Raw genomic sequence first — 22194 nt, forward strand, 5'->3', positions numbered from 1 at the left:
AAAGGATAGCATTAATATATGACATGTAGCTAATTTTATTCTCTAAGGCAAAATGTTGTTTTTCTATATCACTTCTAGAAGATCCACATCTTGTAATTTTGAAAAGATGTAGGTAGTAGGGTTAACTACTGAAATTTGGTTAGGACTGAATTTGGGAAATAGTATTTCTAACTTATATCCATTATGATTCTAAAGGAATTTTCAGTGGGATAGAATCCTCCAGGATTCAAATAGATTTTTGGTGACTGGGCTTATCAAGAACATAACATTTAAAGGTGGTACATTTAGGAATAATCAAGTTATATGAGGAAACTATAAAGTCTGATGGAAAATCTGATGGTACTGGAATGTTGATATTATCCCATTGTAAAGTATAAAGTATATGTATCTTACTTTAAGATAAATACATCACACACAAAAAAGGTTAATTTAATCCCTTTAAAAGTAAAAAAAAAACACTAAATCTTAAGTTATTTCTTGCTAAGAAGTATTACATAACTATTCTGAAATTATCTTTATTATTATTAATTGTTTTTCCCTGGACATTGGGTAACAGAAGACAAAGGAAATCGAGGTAAATTAGGCACATGGAAAATAAAAAGCATGTAGTCATTTTTCTTACATTGTAACATATTTTGCACTAAGAGTAAATAAAAATAAATGTCAATTTGAAATAGCAAGCATGCTCGACACTAACCAATTCTTCACACCACTGTAAAATTGTAAATGTAATATCATTAACTAAGAACTTAGTAATGTTTGATGCACATAGAGTAAGTGTAAAACAAGGTTATTTTTATGTAATGAAACATTTATAAATTGTTATCTATTTTGATTCACATATAAGTGTACTATATAAAAGCACTTTGTAAGCGCAGCAGAGATTATCATTATAATGTATAACTATTGTCTTTGATGATAAATAGTAAACCTAATTTTAAAAACTTAAAACATCTGGCCAAGCAGTTATTTCTTCTATTTTTAAATTAACAAGTTTTCTGCTTTATTGCTTTTACTAAAAGGCTTTTATTTAAAAATGAAGGCTAAAAGAAAGCTAGTTTATTTCTAGAGTTTATTTTTCTTCCCATTAAACTTTTTTTTTAACTTTCTAAATTATCTTTCCTTTAGTTTTTAGTGAGTTTTGTTGAATAATAACGTAAGTAGCAGCAGTAATATATAAGATACTATTGTATGATGTGCAGCTATATGGCAGATACTGCTTGCCTAGTCTTTAGAATTTTGAAGGTAACTATTTAATAAACCAATGTTTGTATTCATAAAATAAAATGTTTCCTCCCCAACATGCAAAATTAAAAAAAACACACGTAAATAACCATTATCATTAGTTCACAAACATATGCTACGGACCATCTACTATATATTATTTTATAGCTTTTCCAATGTAGTTTAGCTAACATTTTAGAAATATGTATTATTTCTAAATTCATATGCCTGTTTAAACTTCATTATCTCAAATGATACTGATAGAATGTCATGAAACAGTATCATAATATACATATAGACATTATTTTGATGCAATAAACATGTGATTTTTAAGACTTTCTTAATAAACACACATGTTTATTCTTTGCTAAAACATGTTTCTGCAAGTGCCATACCTATATTTTGCAGGTTTTTGTTTACCCGATTAAGGCAGTCTAGCTGAAAACTTCTTTTGCCTTGAAAGCTTGTTTTAATTAGTATAAAAGCCCTAATTCATTAGATGAAACCATTGTTTTTCCTTCGAGGAAACCTCTCCTTCACCAAACCGATAAACTGTAAAACATGGGTTTGGCACTGAAACATGCATTTTTATATTTTTGCTCCTTACTAACCAGATAACACATGAGATGCAATGCAATTTCCACGAAAGAAACCGTGCGTTATTGGTATTTCTGAGCACGAAGCTATGTGACCCCTACTCGATGTGTAGACACTGCTGGTGTGGCAATTGCATCTTATGTGGGATATATCTGGAGTTTTATTATTTGTTTTAGAGTGTCATTTCAATGTAATGTGCTGTTCTTTGTGTCTTTGTTGTCTCTTTTTTTTCCTTGTCCCCCCAACAGCATTTTGTCCCGCACAGGGAAGAAGGAAAACCAAGATGCCTCCAATTTGACAGTGCCCATGACCATGTGTCTTTTTCCTGTGCCATTCCCACTCACCCCATCTCTAAGACCGCAGGTCAGTTCCATCAACCCTACTGTTACTCGCTCCCTCCTTTACAGCGTCCTGCGAGATGCTCCCTCTGAACGCGGCCTGCAAAGTCGTGATGCTCACTTGTCAGACTACCCTTCTTTGGACTATCAAGGCCTCTACGTGACTTTGGTGACTCTTCTGGATCTAGTTCCTTTACTCCAGCACGGCCAACACGGTGAGCATTTAATCAAAATCTTTGAGAATGTATGTGTATGTTTATGGATGCTGGAGACCGTTGTTACTGTAATAAATTGCTTAAAAGGTCTTTGTGTGGCTAAAGCCCTTCTTATATGGAAACTTAATTATGGCTTTTCCCATCCTGTCATTTTTCGCTCATTTATGACCAGAGGGGTGTTACCCAGGTCCGCCTACATTTGGAGGGGAGTGGGCTGGAAGGACGAGTAGAGCTGTATTGGGAATTTACCTGCTTATCATGGAGGTGCTTGTTGGAATTATGATTTGTGGGCTAAGATTTAGAAACCTGCCCCCCATAAAATGTAAGAGATGGAGCCTGAAGGGCACGTCAAATCCACTGACTAATCCTGTGATTTTTCGAGGCAAATCACAGAATCTCCCTGGGACTTACTTTTCCTGTCTTTTAAATCCGGGAGGTTTGATAAGAATAAATCTCTAAGAACTCTTCCAAATTTAACCAGCAATCACTGGTTATTATTACAGAGTGTTGGCGGTCGGTATGATATATGGTGCTGCTACAAGCTGTATGTGGCATATACTACACACTATTAGGGGTACTTCGGGACAGTGACCTGAGAGCTTTGCCTAACGCTTTCCCTTTCCACAGTGTGTTTTAGCCAATGTCATGATCTCACTTGCTTACCATTTTCTAACCCATAAAAAGGAGTACAATATCTCTTGTTTAACTATTCAGTATTATATTTGTGAGAATCAAATGGAAAACCATGCAGTAAGAAAAGAGATTTTTCCAGAGAATGAATGTTTAAAACATTGGTTAGAACAGCATTTTAACTTGAAAACACTGATAATTTGGTCTCTGGAAGTACGATACCCAAAGTTTCACTGTATAGAAAAACTGGAATTTGGGAAATGAGTGAGTTGTGGGAGTTATTTCGCCCTTTACTTGCAGCTAGCTCTCCTAAGAGAATGCTTAATGGTTTATTAAGATGTGTTCCTAATTAAAAAATTTAAAAAAACCTACTTTCTTAAAATGATAAAATAATGATTGTTGAATTTGTTTTTTTTCCTTATATTTACAGTTCTGTATTATAGTGAATATAAAAAAATGTAGAAATTTGTAAATTTGCTTGTTGTGTAACTTTGTAGTTGTTTTGAGCCCAGTCACTTTTACTGTGATCCTTGTACCCACTCAGAATTTCAAAAAGATGACTCTCTGAACATAAGACTGCCAGAGCTTACTGTGGTGGTGGTCTCATCAGTACTTTTCCTTTGTGACAACCTGTCCTGAGGTCACTGTAGACCTGCCTGGTCCTGGGCTGGGCCACTGTGTTAGAGCCCCTTTATTAAGATAAAAAGCATTCAGTTTGATAACTCACAATCCATTTAACTGCAATTTAACTGTGTTAAATTACAACAGTTTCAGGGGGAATGATGTATATATTTGCTTTTTACCTACAACTATGTTGCGACTTTACTCTTCACTGTTATCTGTAGACTGTGTTCTCTGTTCTTAGAAGAGAGGAAAAAACTAGACTCTCCCTTAGAGGTAAAAAAAGCAGTTCAGTAGTGTTTCCTAACAACACTGGAATCACTGAGGGAGCTTGAATATGGAATTCTGGGTCCCACACTGGGATTTAGGAATAAGAATCGCTGAGGGGTATGTCCTGGGGATCCAAATTTTTACTGAGCTCTCTGGGTGACTCTTTTGTGTACTGAGCGTGTGAACTACCGTTCCAGGGCTTGAGGCGGTGTCTCCACGTGGGGAAGGGCTGTGCACTGGTGAGAGCTGCATTCTTGACACAGTTCAGCTACCAGCTGTCAGGCGATCTTGGACCCTCACTTTCCTTCTCCGGGCCTCAGTTTCCTTACTTGAAAGATATTCCAGATTGGCTCTCAGGCCCCTTTCAGCACTAATGTTCTGTAACTACGTTACAATGCAACTAAGGTGTCCTTTATGCACAGCCTCATTTAATTCTTAGTAAAACAACCTATGACTTTTACGTCTTATCAGCTTGAGGCCAAGGTTGACTGACCCTCACTCACCAGCGTGCAGGTGGCCTCATCCTCTCTGTTGTCAGTTGATGTGCTTGTTGAGATGGCAGGTTAATTCCATGATAGTTGGAAATAACATTAGGCATCAAAATTGCACTAAGAAGGTAAATCTGCTGCGAAACAAACAAACCCAATAATTTTCTTTTATAGTGGACAGGAAAGTGATCCACATCTTCCTTGTCAAGTCCTGACTGATGACACACAAATTGGGAGATCCAGAAGTATCAAAAGATATATTCAGTAGAGGTGTCTGAGTGGCTCAGTTGGTTAAACACCCAACTCTTGGTCTCAGCTCAGGTCTTGATCTCAGGGGTGTGAGTTCAAGCCCTGTGTTGGGCTCTGCGCTGGGCATGAAACCTACTTAAAAACAGAAAGATATATTCAGTATATTGGGATTTGGTGTACATGCATTCTAAAGCTAAATAGTTATGGTTTTTTTGAATGTCCTTTATTTTTGCTCCTTGTGCAGGTAATAATAGTAACACTATTAATATATTTAACAATGGCCATACTTGTGGAGCACACATTATGTGCTGTGTTAAGCTCTCTATATTAATCTCATTTAAGCCTCTTAACAGTCCTTCTAGAAGTGAGGTAGGTACTCTTCCTCTCCCCATTTAAAGATGTTGATAGGAAGATTACCACTAGGCAGTACATCCTTCTGTGATAATTGATAACTGAATGCACAGGGCCACACAACATCAATTTACAACTTCCTTTCTTTGGTACCTGCGGAATATGCTGCTGTACTGGAAGATGCATGTTCCCTCATTGCTCAACACTCCAGATGTAGGAAGACTGCTTTTTGGTTGGTGGGGCAGGGATAGCCTGGCTTTATTTCCGGTCCTGCCCTTGACTTTGCTAAAACTTCCGTTGGGTAAATAATGTAATATCTTTGTACCACAGTTACTTTGTGTAAAATGTAATGATGGTAAGAATGCTAGACAACATTTTAGGATTCATGATCACATGGAAAGTGCTTTTAGTTTCTAAAATCAAGGAATAATAGGAATACCCAGTGTTACTGAAGATTGATAGAGGGTTGAGGAAAAGCTCATGAAATCGATATTTATATTTCTTAATGCAGTTATTCACCAGTCATTTATTGAACAAATATACTGTCTATGCACTCTACTGAGCATTATGTTTCAGAGCTCTTAATAAGAAGGGAGCAAAGCTGTTTTCAATTTAAGCCAGTTCATAAGAACTAAAAATATAGAATTAGCATATTTTGTTAAATGGCAAAATATTCAGTGACTGATTACTCACTTTTGTTTTGTAGATCTTGGACAGTCGATATTTTATACAACTACATGTTTGCTACCCTTTCTCAATGATGATATTCTGAGTACTTTGCCCTACACGATGATATCAACGTTAGCTACCTTTCCTCCATTTCTGCACAAGGATATTATTGAATATCTTAGCACATCTTTTCTACCAATGGCTATATGTAAGTTCAATCTTACCTAATACTAGATTCTTTTAACGTATTGTACGAATGGAATTTGCTTGCACTGTTTTAGGCTGTAGCTTTTCAAGATTATAATGAAATCACTTGCTATATACATGTGCTGTGATTTAAATTGTCATTTCAGCATGATGATTATGGAGAGAATCAAAGAAATGAATGATGATTATACCTTAGAATTGTTTTACTTGCATAATTTGATCTTATAGAGTAGGAAGAAAACATCGAGGCATAGTCTATTACTGACATAGAAACTATGGTATTTTGTGTAACTTAAGAAAAAAGTATGGAGAGAGAGCTGACTCAGGTATAGAAATTCTTATCTTTTGCACCTGAAGGCAGAAGGTTGTGATGGGAAGAGCGATAGACAGTGTCAGGACATATAGATCCTAGTTTCAGCTTCACTTGTAAATGTGCTGTGTGGTGTTAGGCATCTCACATGGTTGATACCTCATCTCCAGAATGATGCTAGCATTAACTTCCCATCACAGGGATGTTGTGATGATAAAGTGAATCAATACGTATGAAAACACTTTGGAAAAAGGCTCGAAACTCATGTGCAAGTTTGTTATAAATGTGGAGCTGATTTGAATTCTGTTTCACTTTTGCAGACTTTTTTTTTTTAATTTTATTTTTAATTTTTTAAAATTTACATCCAAATTAGTTAGCATCTAGTGCAACAATGATTTCAGGAGTAGATTCCTTAGTGCCCTTTACCCATTTAGCCCATTCCGCTTCCCACCACCCCTCCAGCAACCCTCAGTTTGTTCTCCATCTTTATGAGTCTCTTCTGTTTTGTCCCCCTCCCTGTTTTTATATTATTTTTGTTTCCCTTCCCTTATGTTCATCTGTTTTGTCTCTTAAAGTCCTCATATGAGTGAAGTCATATGATTTTTGTCTTTCTCTGACTAATTTCACTTAGCATAATAGCCTCCAGTTCCATCCACGTGGTTGCAAATGGCAAGATTTCCTTCTTTTTGATTGCCGAGTAATACTCCATTGTATGGATATACCACATCTTCTTTATCCATTCATCCATCGATGGACATTTGGGCTCTTTCCATACTTTGGCTATTGTTGATAGTGCTGCTATAAACTTGGTGGTGCATGTGTCCCTTTGAAACAGCACACCTGTGTCCCATGGATAAATGCCTAGTAGTGCAATTGCTGGGTCGTAAGGTAGTTCTATTTTTAGTTTTTTGAGGAACCTCCATACTGTTTTCCAGAGTGGCTGCACCAGCTTGCATTCCCACCAACAGTGTAAAAGAGATCCTCTTTCTCTGCATCCTCACAACATCTGTTGTTGCCCGAGTTGTTAATGTTAGCCATTCTGACAGGTATAAGGTGGTATCTCATGGTGGTTTTGATTTGTATTTCCCTGATGATGAGTGATGTTGAACATTTTTTCATGTGTCGGTTGGCCATCTGGATGTCTTCTTTGGAGAAGTGTTGCAGATTAATTCTAATAGGCTTTCCACACATGAGAGCAGAGAGAAAAAGCCAAATTGGGTTGGTTTTTATGATCAAAATCCTTCTAAAGTATTTTGTAAAGAAATGGATTACGAGGGGTGCCTGGGTGGCTCAGTCGATTGAATTTCTTACTCGTGATTTTGGCTCAGGTCATGATCCCAGGGTCGTGGGATCAAGCCCTGCATTGGGCTCTGGGCTGAGCGTGGCACCTACTTAAGATAATCTCTCTCTCTCTCTCTCTCTCCCTTTGCCCCTCTCCCCTGCTCTTGCGTGGTCTCTCTCTCTCTTAAAAAAAAAAAAAGAATTAGATTATGAATCAATCTATACTTCAGTGGATAACCTGAAAAGATTGTGGATTTAGGAGCCAAACAGATGTAGATTTAGTTTTTTTTTTTTAATTTTTTTTTTCAACGTTTATTTATTTTTGGGACAGAGAGCGACAGAGCATGAACGGGGGAGGGGCAGAGAGAGAGGGAGACACAGAATTGGAAACAGGCTCCAGGCTCTGAGCCATCAGCCCAGAGCCTGACGCGGGGCTCGAACTCACGGACCGCGAGATCGTGACCTGGCTGAAGTCGGACGCTTAACCGACTGCGCCACCCAGGCGCCCAACAGATGTAGATTTAAATCACAGCTCTTCTGCCAAACTAGTTGTGTGGCCCTAGGCAAGTTACCTAACCTTTCTGTTTCTTACCTATGTAAGAAGAATAATCATAATAGTTGCCTGGGTGGTTGTGATAACAGAGATGATTCACCTGGAAATTGGTAAGGTGCTGGCTGGCTCAATGCCAAGGTGTTCACTAAGTGTTAGTTTACTGCTCTCCTTCCCTAAACTTTTGTGCCATTAAAATACCTTTATTGGTCATATTCCATTCCTAGTGACCATTTTTCACCATTTTTAATTTTATGTGCTTATCATCTTATTAAAGTTGTTGCTATGTAATAATAGTGGCAAACATAGGTACCTTTAAGCTACATTACTTATTTTATAGTTAAGCTTAATTTTAGCTAGGGAATTATAGTTTCATGTCTTTTTTTTTTTTAATTTTTTTTTTAACGTTTATTTATTTTTGAGACAGAGAGAGACAGAGCATGAACAGGGGAGGGGCAGAGAGAGAGGGAGACACAGAATCGAAAACAGGCTCCAGGCTCTGAGCCGTCAGCACAGAGCCCGACGCGGGGCTCGAACTCACAGACCGTGAGATCATGACCTGAGCCGAAGTCGGGCACAAAACTGACCAAGCCACCCAAGCGCCCCTGTAGTTTCATGTCTTTTAAGCAAAGAGTCTGTCTTCTGCCTAAATTTTATGGTGATTCAGAAACATTAGCAGACCGATGGTATGGTTCAAGCAATAGATTTTGATCATTCTCTCTCTCTTTTTTTTGTTCTGTGTAACCTGACAAGCGCTTGCTTATCAATACAGTCTTAGAATTGTATAGTTATGTTAACTGTGAAATTTAGGCATAAGAATTCTTATTTATTATTATTATTTTTAAAGAATTACAGGTGAAGAGGAGCATCTTTGTAATAATTAATCTTTTTTTTAATTTTTTTAATTTTTGAACCTCTTTTATTATTATTGTTGTTGTTTTTATTCCCCCTTCCTAAGAAGTCTTTTTTTTTAATTTTTATTATTATTTTTTTAATATATGAAATTTATTGTCAAATTGGTTTCCATACAACACCCAGTGCTCATCCCAAAAGGTGCCCTCCTCAATACCCATCACCCACCCTCCCCTCCCTCCCACCCCCCATCAACCCTCAGTTTGTTCTCAGTTTTTAACAGTCTCTTATGCTTTGGCTCTCTCCCACTCTAACCTCTTTTTTTTTTTTCCTTCCCCTCCCCCATGGGTTTCTGTTAAGTTTCTCAGGATCCACATAAGAGTGAAACCATATGGTATCTTGTCTTTCTCTGTATGGCTTATTTCACTTAGCATCACACTCTCCAGTTCCATCCACATTGCTACAAAAGGCCACATTTCATTTTTTCTCATTGCCATGTAGTATTCCATTGTGTATATAAACCACAATTTCTTTATCCATTCATCAGTTGATGGACATTTAGGCTCTTTCCATAATTTGGCTATTGTTGAGAGTGCTGCTATAAACATTGGGGTACAAGTGCCCCTATGCATCAGTACTCCTGTATCCCTTGGATAAATTCCTAGCAGTGCTATTGCTGGGTCATAGGGTAGGTCTATTTTTAATTTTCTGAGGAACCTCCACACTGCTTTCCAGAGCGGCTGCACCAATTTGCATTCCCACCAACAGTGCAAGAGGGTTCCCGTTTCTCCACATCCTCTCCAGCATCTATAGTCTCCTGATTTGTTCATTTTGGCCACTCTGACTGGTGTGAGGTGATATCTGAGTGTGGTTTTGATTTGTATTTCCCTGATAAGGAGCGACGTTGAACATCTTTTCATGTGCCTGTTGGTCATCCGGATGTCTTCTTTAAAGAAGTGTCTATTCATGTGTTCTGCCCATTTCTTCACTGGGTTATTTGTTTTTCGGGTGTGGAGTTTGGTGAGCTCTTTATAGATTTTGGATACTAGCCCTTTGTCCGATATTTGCAAATATCATTTGCAAATATCTTTTCCCATTCCGTTGGTTGCCTTTTAGTTTTGTTGGTTGTTTCATTTGCTGTGCAGAAGCTTTTTATCTTCATAAGGTCCCAGTAATTCACTTTTGCTTTTAATTCCCTTGCCTTTGGGGATGTGTCGAGTAAGAGATTGCTACGGCTGAGGTCAGAGAGGTCTTTTCCTGCTTTCTCCTCTAGGGTTTTGATGGTTTCCTGTCTCACATTCAGGTCCTTTATCCATTTTGAGTTTATTTTTGTGAATGGTGTGAGAAAGTGGTCTAGTTTTAACCTTCTGCATGTTGCTGTCCAGTTCTCCCAGCACCATTTGTTAAAGAGACTGTCTTTTTTCCATTGGATGTTCTTTCCTGCTTTGTCAAAGATGAGTTGGCCATACGTTTGTGGGTCTAGTTCTGGGGTTTCTATTCTATTCCATTGGTCTATGTGTCTCTTTTTGTGCCATGTGATAATCTAAATTCACTCTACCCTCCTTCTTAGGAATAAGTTAATAATTTAGGGAGAGGCATTGAATATATCAGGCCTCTGAAGTTATGCTTCACTCTGATCAAGCATTGTGATGACTGGCAATTTGTTTCTTCATCCCTGGTTATTAATTTCTACTTAATTAGAAGCACAGACCCCAAAACATGTCTTAAAGTCACATTAGAATCCTTATTTCTTTATTATTTTTTTTTTAATTTTTTTTTCAACGTTTATTTATTTTTGGGACAGAGAGAGACAGAGCATGAACGGGGGAGGGGCAGAGAGAGAGGGAGACACAGAACCGGAAACAGGCTCCAGGCTCTGAGCCATCAGCCCAGCCATCGAGCATCGGGGCTCGAACTCACGGACCGCGAGATTGTGACCTGGCTGAAGTCGGACGCTCAACTGACTGCGCCACCCAGGCGCCCCGAGAATCCTTATTTCTTTAAATGTGTGAGCCTTGGCAACTGAGGGGAACAAAATATTAAGTTGAGTCTACAAAATGTGTATGAATTTTAATACTTATTGGTAGATTAACTTGGTGTTCATTTAAATTGTGAACAAGCTGTTAATGTCTCTGGGGCTCCATTGTGTTTTCAGCTGTAAAGGGGAGTTTTGGAAAACATGTTCCATCTCTAAGGTTATTTCTGGCTTACTAATTCTAGGTTAAATAACATCAATCTTATTTTATGTAAGAGGCACATGTCTTCCTGTAACCCAGTTGTTGATCTAGTTCATTTATCTCTATTGCTCTGGTTTTAGTTTGTTACTTGTGACTTCCATTTATTGTTAACATCCCTGTGGGTTGAGGAGCCTTTAAATCTTTGAAAATAAATGGTAGTAATACCCTTTTTCAAAAAAAGTTTATTTTTTGAGAGAGAGAGAACACATGCACGAGTGGGGGAGGGGCAGAGAGAGAGGAGGTATAAATCCTCAGCAGGCTCCTGTTGTCAGTGCAGAGCCTGATGTGGGGCTGGAACTCAAGAACCACAAAATCATGACCTGAGCTGAGGTCAAGAGTCGGTTGCTTAACCGACTGAGCCACCCAAGCACCCCAGTAGTAATACCCTTTAAAACCACATTCTATTAAATGATTGAGGTGTTGTTTTTTTTTTAATGTTTTATTTATTTTTGAGACAGAGAGAGACAGAGCATGAGCAGGGGAGGGGCAGAGAGAGAGGGAGACACAGAATCCGAAGCAGGCTCCAAGCTCTGAGCTGTCAGCGCAGAGTCCTGTGCGGGGCTGAACTCATGAACCGCGAGATCATGACCTGAGCCAAAGTCAAACGCTTAACCGTCTGAGCCACGCAGGCGCCCCGTTGAGGTGTTTTTTTTTTTTTTTTGTATTTGTTTCTTTGCAAAGACACAGACCCAAAGAATGAGGGAATTGGGTTCCAGATTAATCACGTGTAAAGGAATTGATTTGAGAATATGTGTCTGTTGCTTGCATCCATGTCATTTCTGTCTTTGGAAGTCGTTTCGATGTCTAGAAATTGTGACCGAAATGAGAGAGGAGCATTTAACTTCTTCCAGAATGTTTTCATTTCAGGACGGAGATGTTAGGGGATTAAGGAGACTGCATTTTCTGAGTATTTGATAAAATCTTCAAGACAAGACAGCTTTTATGTCTTTGGTGTGGTGTTCACAAGGTCAAGATGTAAAATGTGGACAGTTTTTCAGGTGTTAAATGTTAGTGTCGTTAAGAACGTAGACTATGAAGCGCCAAGCTCTGAAGTGGATCTAATGAAGTATTACGGTTCTTTCCATGTAAGGGCCGTGCGTGTTTGTCAGTTACGCCCTCCCATCATTTTTGTCAATAAATCTAGTACTGTGGCTTTATTTTAAATCACTCCTTTTGAGATGCTGCAGAGAAAACTGCAATTTATTATAAACATTTCATCTGACATAATCTTTTCTTTTTAACTCCTTACACAAATAAGATATACGTCTTTTTATTCCAAATGTGTGCAATAGGCTCTGTTTTTTGTTTTTAAAAATATTAAAGGAGTACTAAGAATTGAAAAAGTCATTAGCATTTCACCATGGAAACCTCTTTTTTTGCAGTAAAGGGTCTGTGATTTGTGGACCAACTTGAAATATGGATGTCGGGAAGGTGATATGGATATTGGCAAAGAAGAGAAAAGCTGATCCCAAATGAACATTAATTGATATAGGCTGTGTTATTTCAAAGATGATAATAAGACTGAGCGATGATATCAGTGAAAGACCCTTCTAGTGTATCTTGGTAGCTTAGACTTAAATTTCCTCAAAAAATCACTTACCCTTAGGAAAAATAAAGGTTCATTTAGATCTTTGCACTTAAAAGCAATTGTGTGGGTTAATTGAGTATCTGGTTCCAGGCCATTAGCCCTGGATCATTTTTCTTCTACTACTATTACAGAGGATGCCTGTGATGCTTCTATGATCCTCCAAAAACCAATAAATATATATATTTTAAAAAAAGACAGTCAGAACCCAACACCACATATTGATGACATTTAAATATTCTTCTAGATATAAAATTTGTTTTATTAACTAATGACTGTTTTTATAAAATAGGTCTTACTATTTTGTAAGAGCTTTATTGTTCAATTTGTGGAAATATGTTGGAATAGAAATCCAGAAGAGCTGAATTATGTAGTCTTTCGCCGATTGGCAAATCTCTTAACCTCATCAAACTTTAGTTTCCTTAGCTGTAAAATTGTGAATTATCATGATCTCCCCTGCCTGTGCCCATGTTTGTTGTGAAGACCAGAAGATAACATACAGCAATGGCCTTTGAATATTGTGTTATGTTAAACAAATGTATAACAGACCAAATCCACAGTCATGTGACGGACATGTCAAATCCCATTGCAACTAATTCCAATATACTGTACCAATTCACATGTTGTCCTAAAGTTTTATTATTTTAAACATAGCTTGGGAAAAGGGGCCAGCCTCTGGGGCTTGGGATTTTTCCCCCGCTAGAGTTTGTTGTATAGTAACAATAATGACCAGAATAGGTTTTGATCGCATAGAATCTGACAGAACACCTCTGCATTTTTTTTTTTAAAGATTTTATTTTTCTAAAGTAATCTCTACATCCATCATGGGGCTTGAACTTACAGCTCTGAGGTCAAGAGTTGCATGCTGTACTGACTGAGCCAGTCAGGCACTTCACCTCTGCATTGTTGATGGGCACTCTTGTCTCTATGATTTTCATTAATATAGCAGTCTACAAATATTGTAATGCTGCATGGACTTTTGGGTCATGATGTCGCAGTCTTCCCATTATGTTGAATTGATAGGCCCTTCTGAAGGCATAGGTATCTTATGCTCAAACCCTATCTCATGGAATACAAATACCTGTGATTACACAGAGATGCTTGTTAATTCAGGCAGTGCAGTCTGCCCAAGCACAGGAAACGGTTCTGTCGGATGGCACCAGAATGTGTTTCTTCTTCCCAGATGACTCTCCTACCTTTACCCCTTAAAAAATAATAAGGCTAGTGGGGTTTATTTAAATATATTCCAATTCAGACCACTTCTTATCACCATCTCTCACCTGGACCAGTCCAGTAGTTTCTGAACCAGTCTTCCTGCTTCTACTCCTGGCAATCCTACAGTTGTTCTCTACCAAACAGCCAGAGCCATCCTCCAAACATGTAAATCAGACCATGTCACTTCCTTCATCACTTTCCATTACTCTGACAAATCAAATTCAATGTCCTTCCCTAGCCCACACGGCCCTCTGTGCTCTGGCCACTGCTGACCTTACTGTTTTATTACTGTCTCTTCTATGTTCACTGCATGCTATCCACATTGGCCATTCTGCAGTTTCATAAAGGCACTAAGCTTTCCTGTGTCTCAATAGCCCTTCTCCCAGATGGTCTTATGATTCTTCCTCACTCTCTTTAGGTCTCAGCTCAAGTGTCTCATCTTTCAACATGCCTTTCCTTACCCTCAAGCTAAATCAGGACGCTTCATCACTTTCTACCTATTCCCTTGCCCTGCTTTACATTTCTTCACAGGTACTTGTTTGCCTGTTCCTCTAGAACAGCTCTGTCTATAGAACTTTCTGCAATGATAGAAATGTTTAAAAAACCTCCATGCTGTCTAGTACACTAGCCACATATGGTAACTGAGTGCTTTAAATGTATCTAGTGAGACTGAAGAACTGAATTTTTAATTTAATTGAAGTTTAATTAATTTAAATAGCCATATGTGGCTAGTGGCTACCATATTGGATGACAGAACTTGACCATTTAAGCTCCATAAGGACAAAGGCTTACCTGTCTTGTTTACAACTGTGTCTCCAGGGGAAGAACAATGCCTGGGACATGGGACCTATGGGAAGAATACTCTTTGAATTTTTAAATGAATTTTGAGTGAATAAGTCACTAGAACATTAGCTGTGATGTTAACTGACCTGGGCTATCGTCCTAATAATTAAGTTGGTGATCCCATGCAAATAATCTGATTTCTCTTTTTTAAAAAAAAAAATTTTTTTTAACATTTATTTATTTTTGAGACAGAGAGAGACACAGCATGAACGGGGGAGGGGCAGAGAGAGAGGGAGACACAGAATCGGAAGCAGGCTCCAGGCTCTGAGCCATCAGCCCAGAGCCCGACGCGGGGCTCGAACTCACGGACCGCGAGATCATGACCTGAGCTGAAGTCGGACGCTTAACCGACTGAGCCACCCAGGCGCCCCTGATTTCTCTTTATAAAATGGCCTTCCCCATATACTTCATTGTTTTTTGGGTGAGAATCATGTAAGAAAGCTGTATGGGATAGTACATTAGGAACTATAAGATGCAGGAACAGATTAAGCTCCTATGAGTTATGGCTCATAGAGGAAAGGTTAGAAATGGTTGTTGGTGGTGCTGGAGGATCAGGAAATTGGTCTTAAAACTTTTAATTGTATTTCCTGAGCACAATATTACATATAAAATTTTCTTATTTGGATTAATTCTCTTCTTCCTTCCACTGTATGTAGCTTTGGCTTTATACACCCGCACGGGGACAAGCTGCACATCTGTTTACATCATGTCTTTTTACCAAGATTCAATAAATGATGTGTGCCTGTGCATGTTTATTAATTAGAATTGTGGTAATTTTATTCAGTCTGTCAGAAGGCTATGCAATTGCAAGGCCCTGTCTGTTTATAGAGGTTCTGGAGCCAATTTCCTAGGGCTTGAACCAGGGGAACACTTTTGGCTTTGTGGTTGACCATACTTGACGGAGAGCACGGTTCTGTAGGGGTAAAAGGGACATGCAAAGGTCACAGAGCCATTTGGGCTAGTCTCCAAATAGACTTCACCTAAATCATCAAGACATTTTGGGCATCTCTCCCAGTTTTAAAGGCCTCCAGGCACAGGGATTCTCAGACTCCCTTAATAGTCATTTTATTTTATTTTTTTAGAAACATTTATTATTAAAAAGTTTCAGATGAATTTAAACAAAGGTGAAAACACTTGTCCCAGGAGGACCATATATAGATGTGTATACATATATAGATATAGATACAGATACAGATAATTATTTAAACGTATGTAATTATTTTTCCCCGAGTATGTCAGAGACTAGATTTTCCTGCCACCACCCTGAACAAAGGGCACCGGGGCATGCACTTCTTGCTCCCACATCTAGACACCTTACTGAGTGCTTCCTTTCTTATTTCCTGTCCCTCTAGTAATGCTTCTCCCACAAGGCTCAAGGGCCCCCTTGATCAGAGTCTCATGATGTGCTTATTAAACTTGTACCTTTTCTGCTTCCAAACTGATGGAGTTAAACTCTAGATACGAGCCCCAAAGCTGAATTTTAACAAGCTCCCTGGCTAAATCTGAGAGAAAATGCATCTTGTTCTTTAGTATTTGGCTCAAAGTTCTCTTCCCTTCATTAATCTCATTTGATTAATCAACTTTACCATCTAAGAGCATTGACATGATCTGCATATCTTTGTATAATTATTAGTACCCATTTATATTGCACAGCCAAACTAGCTCACCTACCTGAATATCACCGGCTTGGTGGGGGTAGCAGCATCCCAGCTGTGAGTGATTAATAAAAGCAAATTCGGGTAAATAGAACATAATGATAGATCCCTTTTCTTTATTTGTTTGCTTATGTCTGTAAAGCTGTTGTAAACCATCCATTGTGGTGCTCAAAGTCTTTCTTTTACTTAAAGAAAAGAATAGAATCATGTTAAAATTTTCTGTTTTCTCTATTACATGACAAATCTCGTAGTGTTTTAATGGTTCTTTTATCCATGTGTATGATTATAAGTTGCCTTATTCTTAATGGATGGAGTTGAGATACTATTTCCACGTATTGCACTTTAATGTAAAATATAATAAAAATAAAATAAAGCAGATTTGTGGGTCAACTGATTTTTTTGTGGTTGCCCACATTAGTGTTTTTCTCTATTGTGTGGAGGAAACTGAGGGTTGACTGAGGGTGTCATACTCACTCTACACCGTTCTGCTCATGCTTTCTTGATGATCTGCCACAAACCTAACTATAAGGAGAGATTCCTCCTACCTACTTCTGCAATTATCCCTGAGAAAAGGAATTCATTTTATGTTTGAGTGCTTTTAAAGTTTCTTCTATGTGAGCCCTCTCTCAATTACTGGTTAGAATAATAAAGTACTCTTTGGAGACAGCAGCTCTGTGGAGTATTATCCCGAATGACCTCCATCAGTGCTAGTTTTGAATGCTTGTTGGAGTTCCCTGACATACCACTAAAAAGGAGAGAGAGAGAAATGTAATATAGTGTTGGATGCATCGTAAACAAGCCACTTAAAGATGTCTTAAAAGCATTATGTAAGTGATTATCATGTGGAGACCATGGATACACAGCTACAAGATGAATTTTGAAGAAACCAGCTTGCTTTGTGACTGAATACTTGTGGCACAGGTTAAAATGTTCAGTGACAGTGTTATTCACAGATTCGAAAAATGCATTCTTTCAAACAACTCAGTTGGATATGAAGATGGTAAGCTCTGGAAAAGTAAAAAAGTGGTTCTCACGGTGATGAAGATGCTGCTGCTGAGTTACATGTAAAGGTTTGAATAAAATTGTTAAATGATATGTGAGAGCTGAAAATAATTTTTAAATTAGTAGACAATTTTTTTAATAATACGTGATTTGAAATTTGTGTAACTGAATTAATAAGGTCCCCATTATAAGTGGACTATTACTTCATTCGCATCTCTGAAAGGTGATACATTCAAGTTGAGTTCAAAATAAATAAACCTTTTATTTTTGCTTTTATTGAGATAAACTTCAACATGCCTTTATATTTGGGCACATGAGGATCTTGTTTTTTCTTTCTTTTCCACCTAGATGTAAACATCTTGGGAGCAGAGATTGCATCTAAGTATATTTCTGATAAAGCCATGACATCACGCTCTGGCGCTCTTTCTTCTCCTTGAAGATTCTTACCAAATGTGTGCTATTGATGATGACAGATGTAATATTTGTATGCTAGGACAGAATTTGTGCTTTTATTTGTGCAAAATATCCACTGAATTGGTTCAGACTTTTAAACAAAGTTTCCTCTCAGCTATCATGCTGTATGACAAGAAGTATACATACAGACTAATTGTGTCTAATCAAAAGATTTTTTGTTTCAGTGGGTTCCTCAAGAAGAGAAGGCGTTCCTGCCCATGTTAATCTGTCTGCATCATCCATGCTAATGATTGCAATGCAATACACATCCAACCCAGGTAAGTGGCCTTTTGAATGGCTTGACTAATTTCAGAAACAGTTGTTAAACAAGATATGAAATAAGTAAGCTAGAAATTCTCATGTGGGAAGAGATTTTCTTTGTGGATAGACAACTGGGGATGTGTTACAAGACAGATTTTCGGGTTGAAATAAATTCACCTTGCCTGTTGCTATTAGCAGTAATCTTGCTGGCTGGTCATATTTTTTGAATGTTTGGGGCAATTTTAGAACACTGACTAGAAATTGAATGTAAGTATATAGGAATAAGTTAAATTAGAAATGTAAAAAATCATCTGCAATTCTAATGACTGAAGATAATTACTGTTAATACTTTGTGAATTTGCTACTCCAGTGCCACACGAGTATCCTTGAACATGAATTTTTTACTACATTTCCAATTATTTCCTTAGAACAAATTCATAAAAGAGGGATTAATAAGTTAAGGGACTTGAAACAATTTCAGTAGTCTCACTAACTACATAGGAGAGTACAGTAACCTGTCATTGAGTATTATCAAAGTTTGTATTCTGTCAGACAGATGAAGAAGAATATCTTGTTGTTTTGACTTGTATTTCCTCTCTTATGACTCATGTTGGACTGGTGTCATTTCCATTCATCTGTATAATTTGCTTTTCATTCATCAGTATAATTGCATATGAACTTTGGGAAACTGACCTGAAAAAGGGGCTGACTGTTGGCATCACATGCTATGATATGAACTCAATTTTAATTTTCATGTATTGTTTATATAGAAAGTGAACAAATTTGGTGGCACTGTTTTCAATCTTCTGCTTAATTACATAATAAATAATAATTACATTTTTGACGCAGGATGGGGGAAAAGTGTTTTATTTTATTTTTTAATTTATTGTTGTTTATTTTAAAAAGTGTTTAAACAATTTTTTTAATGTTTATTTATTTTTGAGAAAAAGAGAGAGCATGAGCAAGGGAGGGGCAGAGAGAGGGAGACACAGAATTCGAAGCAGGCTCCAGACTCTGAGCTGTCAGCACAGAGCCTGACACGGGGCTCGAACTCACAAACTGTGAGATCATGACCTGAGCCGAAGTCGGAGGCTCAACTGACTGAGCCACCCAGGTGCCCCTAGAAGTGTTTTTTTTTTTTTAATGTTTATTTACTTTTGAGAGAGAAAGAGAGAGAGAGAGAGAGAGAGAGAGAGAGAAGTGGGCGGGGCAGAGAGAGGGAGACACTGAATCTGAAGCAGGCTCCAGGCTCTGAACTGTCAGCACAGAGCCCGACATTGGGCTAGAACTCACAAACTGTGAGCTTATGACCTGAGCTAAAGTCAGATGCTTAACAAACTGAGCCACCCAGGTGCCCCAAAAGTGTTTTATTTTGAAACCTTAATGCTTCTTCCTTTGGAGTGTTACCCTTTAAATATGAAATGGCTTGTGATTATTATATGAGTAATTAAAATGTATAGTTTTTTGGAAGTTCTATCTCCTATCTCACTCTGGCTTGGAGGGCCCTCAAAATGTCATTTATATTTATTATATATTATTTTTTGAAAACACCCCTCATTTGGAGGGTGTAAGTTGAAATCTCATTCTGAGCCTTTGATCCTAATTTCTAAGTTGGGAGACAGTAGAGTAGGGGCCCTAAAATTATGAGGTTAGAGGTTTGCGGGTCATATCTGAGCTCACCAGCAAATTGCCAGTTAGTGTTAACCTTGAGCAAGTTTTTTAACCTCCCTAAGATCAAGTTTCTTCATTTCTAAAACAGGAATAGTAATTTCTGCAATGCCTTAAAATGTTGTGAGCATTTAATGAGTTAAGTATATGTAAAATGCTTATGTAGCATAGTGACAGACACCTTGTAAATGCTCAATAAAGAGCGACGCAAAAAAAAAAAAAAAAAAAAAAAAAAGAGCGACGCAAGTTGCTGCAATCTGCCATTTTCTTCTCGGAGTTGAGCGTTTCACTGGAAAACCACTATGATCAAGCTGCGTTACTTCTGTTATTCCCAAATCTGTATCTTGATCTGTTCATGGGGAATGTTTATAGCCAGCTTTTCCATGCTAAAAATTACACTTGGGACTCAAAACTAGTCTTATGTTGTGGGAAACTGTTAAGAGTGAGGCGATATCCACCAGGGGGCTCTCAGGGACCAAGTGGTAGGGCGTCATTTTGTCATTTGAATTTTTATTGGGGAAGACAGCAAGTGGCAGCTTGGTCCTTGTAGCCCATTGTATATCAAGGATGAAGCATAGACCTGCTCAACTGATTGATTCCTTTGTTCACTGCTCTGAGCTAGACATTGTGAAAACCACCCAGAAATACAAGGTATGGTGCTTGCTGTAGACCTTAGGTCTAATTGGAAATATTAGGCATATTCACATAAACCATTAATTTACAATGTAAAGTAGAATGTAGAAAGTACAAAATGTGTACTATAGATAGTATTAATTCATCAGAGGGAGTGAACTCTATGGATTGGAATGATCAGGAAAGGCTTTGGGCCACTTGAGCAAAGTGTGGGTCTTAAAATATGGATAAAGTTTTGATTGAGAGGGTAAGTGGGACAATCTGGGAAGGCAAGCAGTTTAAACACAGGGACTCTCCAGGTGTGTTCATGGGACAGTCAGTGGACTACTGTGAACTGGGTTCATGTGACAGCCATATGGAGAAAGAGAAAGTGGTCTGGAACATCTGTACTTGTGAACTCATTGATGCCTTAATGACAAAATTCCAATTCTAGAGGGCTATTTATATTTTCAGTAAATAGTCACTGAATATCTAGTCCGTGCCAGACACTGGAGACACCATGGTTAGCAAAACAGAACTGACCTCTGCCCCTGCCTCATGGAACTTATATGGTAGTGGTGGGAGAAGACATTAATTAAGTAATTTTAAAAGCAAATATAAAGTTTCAGCTGTGATAAGCACTTTGAAAGATGCACTTTGTGCTATGAGACTCTATAAGAGGGGATTTTTCTTTTTTTTAATGTTTATTCTTGAGAAAGATAGGGAGAGAGAGACAGAGCACGAGTGGGGGAGGGGCAGAGAGAGAGGGAGACACAGAATCCCAAACAGGCTCCAGGCTCTGAGCTGTCAGCACAGAGCCCAATGTGGGGCTCGAACCCAGGAACCATGAGATCATGACCTGAGCCGAAGTCAGACGCTTAACCGACTGAGCCACCCACCCAGGCGCTCTGGGGTTTTTCTTTTCATGAAGATGTCAGAGAGGGCTTCTCTGGGGAAGTAACCTTTGGTCTGAGGACTGAAGGATGCGTAGGATTCACAAGGCCTACAAGGGGTAAGGGATTCAAATAGAAGAGTCTCATGTGTCAGAAGGAAGCCTGGTAAGCAGGTGGGCTGACAGATTGGTACAGCTGGAGCTCAGTGTAAGGGCTGCCTTATGGAAGGTAATATCGTGGACATCTATGGGCCAGAACATGCAGCATATGTGGGCTCTGGTTGGGAGTCCTGTGTTTATCCTGAGTCTAATATGAAGGCTCTGGAGGACTTTGGGTAGTTGTACTTGTGTCACCCTGACTGCAGTTGAGAGTAGATTTTAAACTGAATCAGGGTGGCTCAGTCAGTTAAGTGTCTGACCTCAGCTCAGGTCATGCTCTTATGTTCTGTGGGTTTGAGTCCTGTGTCGAGCTCTGCACTGACAGCTCAGACCCTGGAGCCTGCTTCGCATTCTGTGTCTCTCTCTCTCTCTCTCTCTCTGCCCCTCCCCAGGTTGTGCTCTCTCTCTCTCTCAATAATAAATAAATAAATAAATAAATAAATAAATAAATAAATAAATAAATAAAAGAAAAAGGAACCAGAGTGGATGTAGATTGACTCTTGAGGAGCCCTTGCGTTTGTCTTGGCATGTAAAAGTCAGGGGCAGTTGAGACCAAGAAAAGTAGTATTTAAAAAGTGAAATTGATAGGAGTTGGTGACATATTAGATATAGTGAATTTTTGGCTTGCATAACTGAATGCATGGTGGTTCTATTCATTGAGAAAGGAGACACTAGAAGACGAAAACCAAGCTTCTGAGGGAAGCTCATGAGATCTGTTTTGGACATGTTGTGTTCAAGGTGTCTTTGAGATGTTGAAGAG

The 22194-nt window shown here is 38.4% G+C and overlaps 1 protein-coding gene across 6 annotated transcripts in view; it reads left to right on the forward strand.

Annotated features, from left to right (window-relative positions):
* Nucleotides 1-22194, forward strand: part of UNC79 (unc-79 homolog, NALCN channel complex subunit) — a 267414-nt gene that overhangs the window by 47289 nt on the left and 197931 nt on the right. For 5 of the 6 annotated variants that reach the window (XM_030319845.1, XM_032593446.1, XM_032593447.1 and 2 more), the window contains exons 3-5: nt 2229-2374; nt 5690-5860; nt 18028-18120. In XM_030319845.1, the coding sequence (XP_030175705.1) occupies nt 2229-2374; nt 5690-5860; nt 18028-18120 (410 nt within the window). Of the gene's footprint in view, nt 1-2069; nt 2375-5689; nt 5861-18027; nt 18121-22194 lie in introns of those variants that run through there. The other variant, XM_032593449.1, reaches the window with a different exon arrangement.

Source organism: Lynx canadensis, chromosome B3 (assembly GCF_007474595.2).
Source record: "Lynx canadensis isolate LIC74 chromosome B3, mLynCan4.pri.v2, whole genome shotgun sequence".
In the NCBI taxonomy this organism is placed as follows: domain Eukaryota; kingdom Metazoa; phylum Chordata; class Mammalia; order Carnivora; family Felidae; genus Lynx; species Lynx canadensis.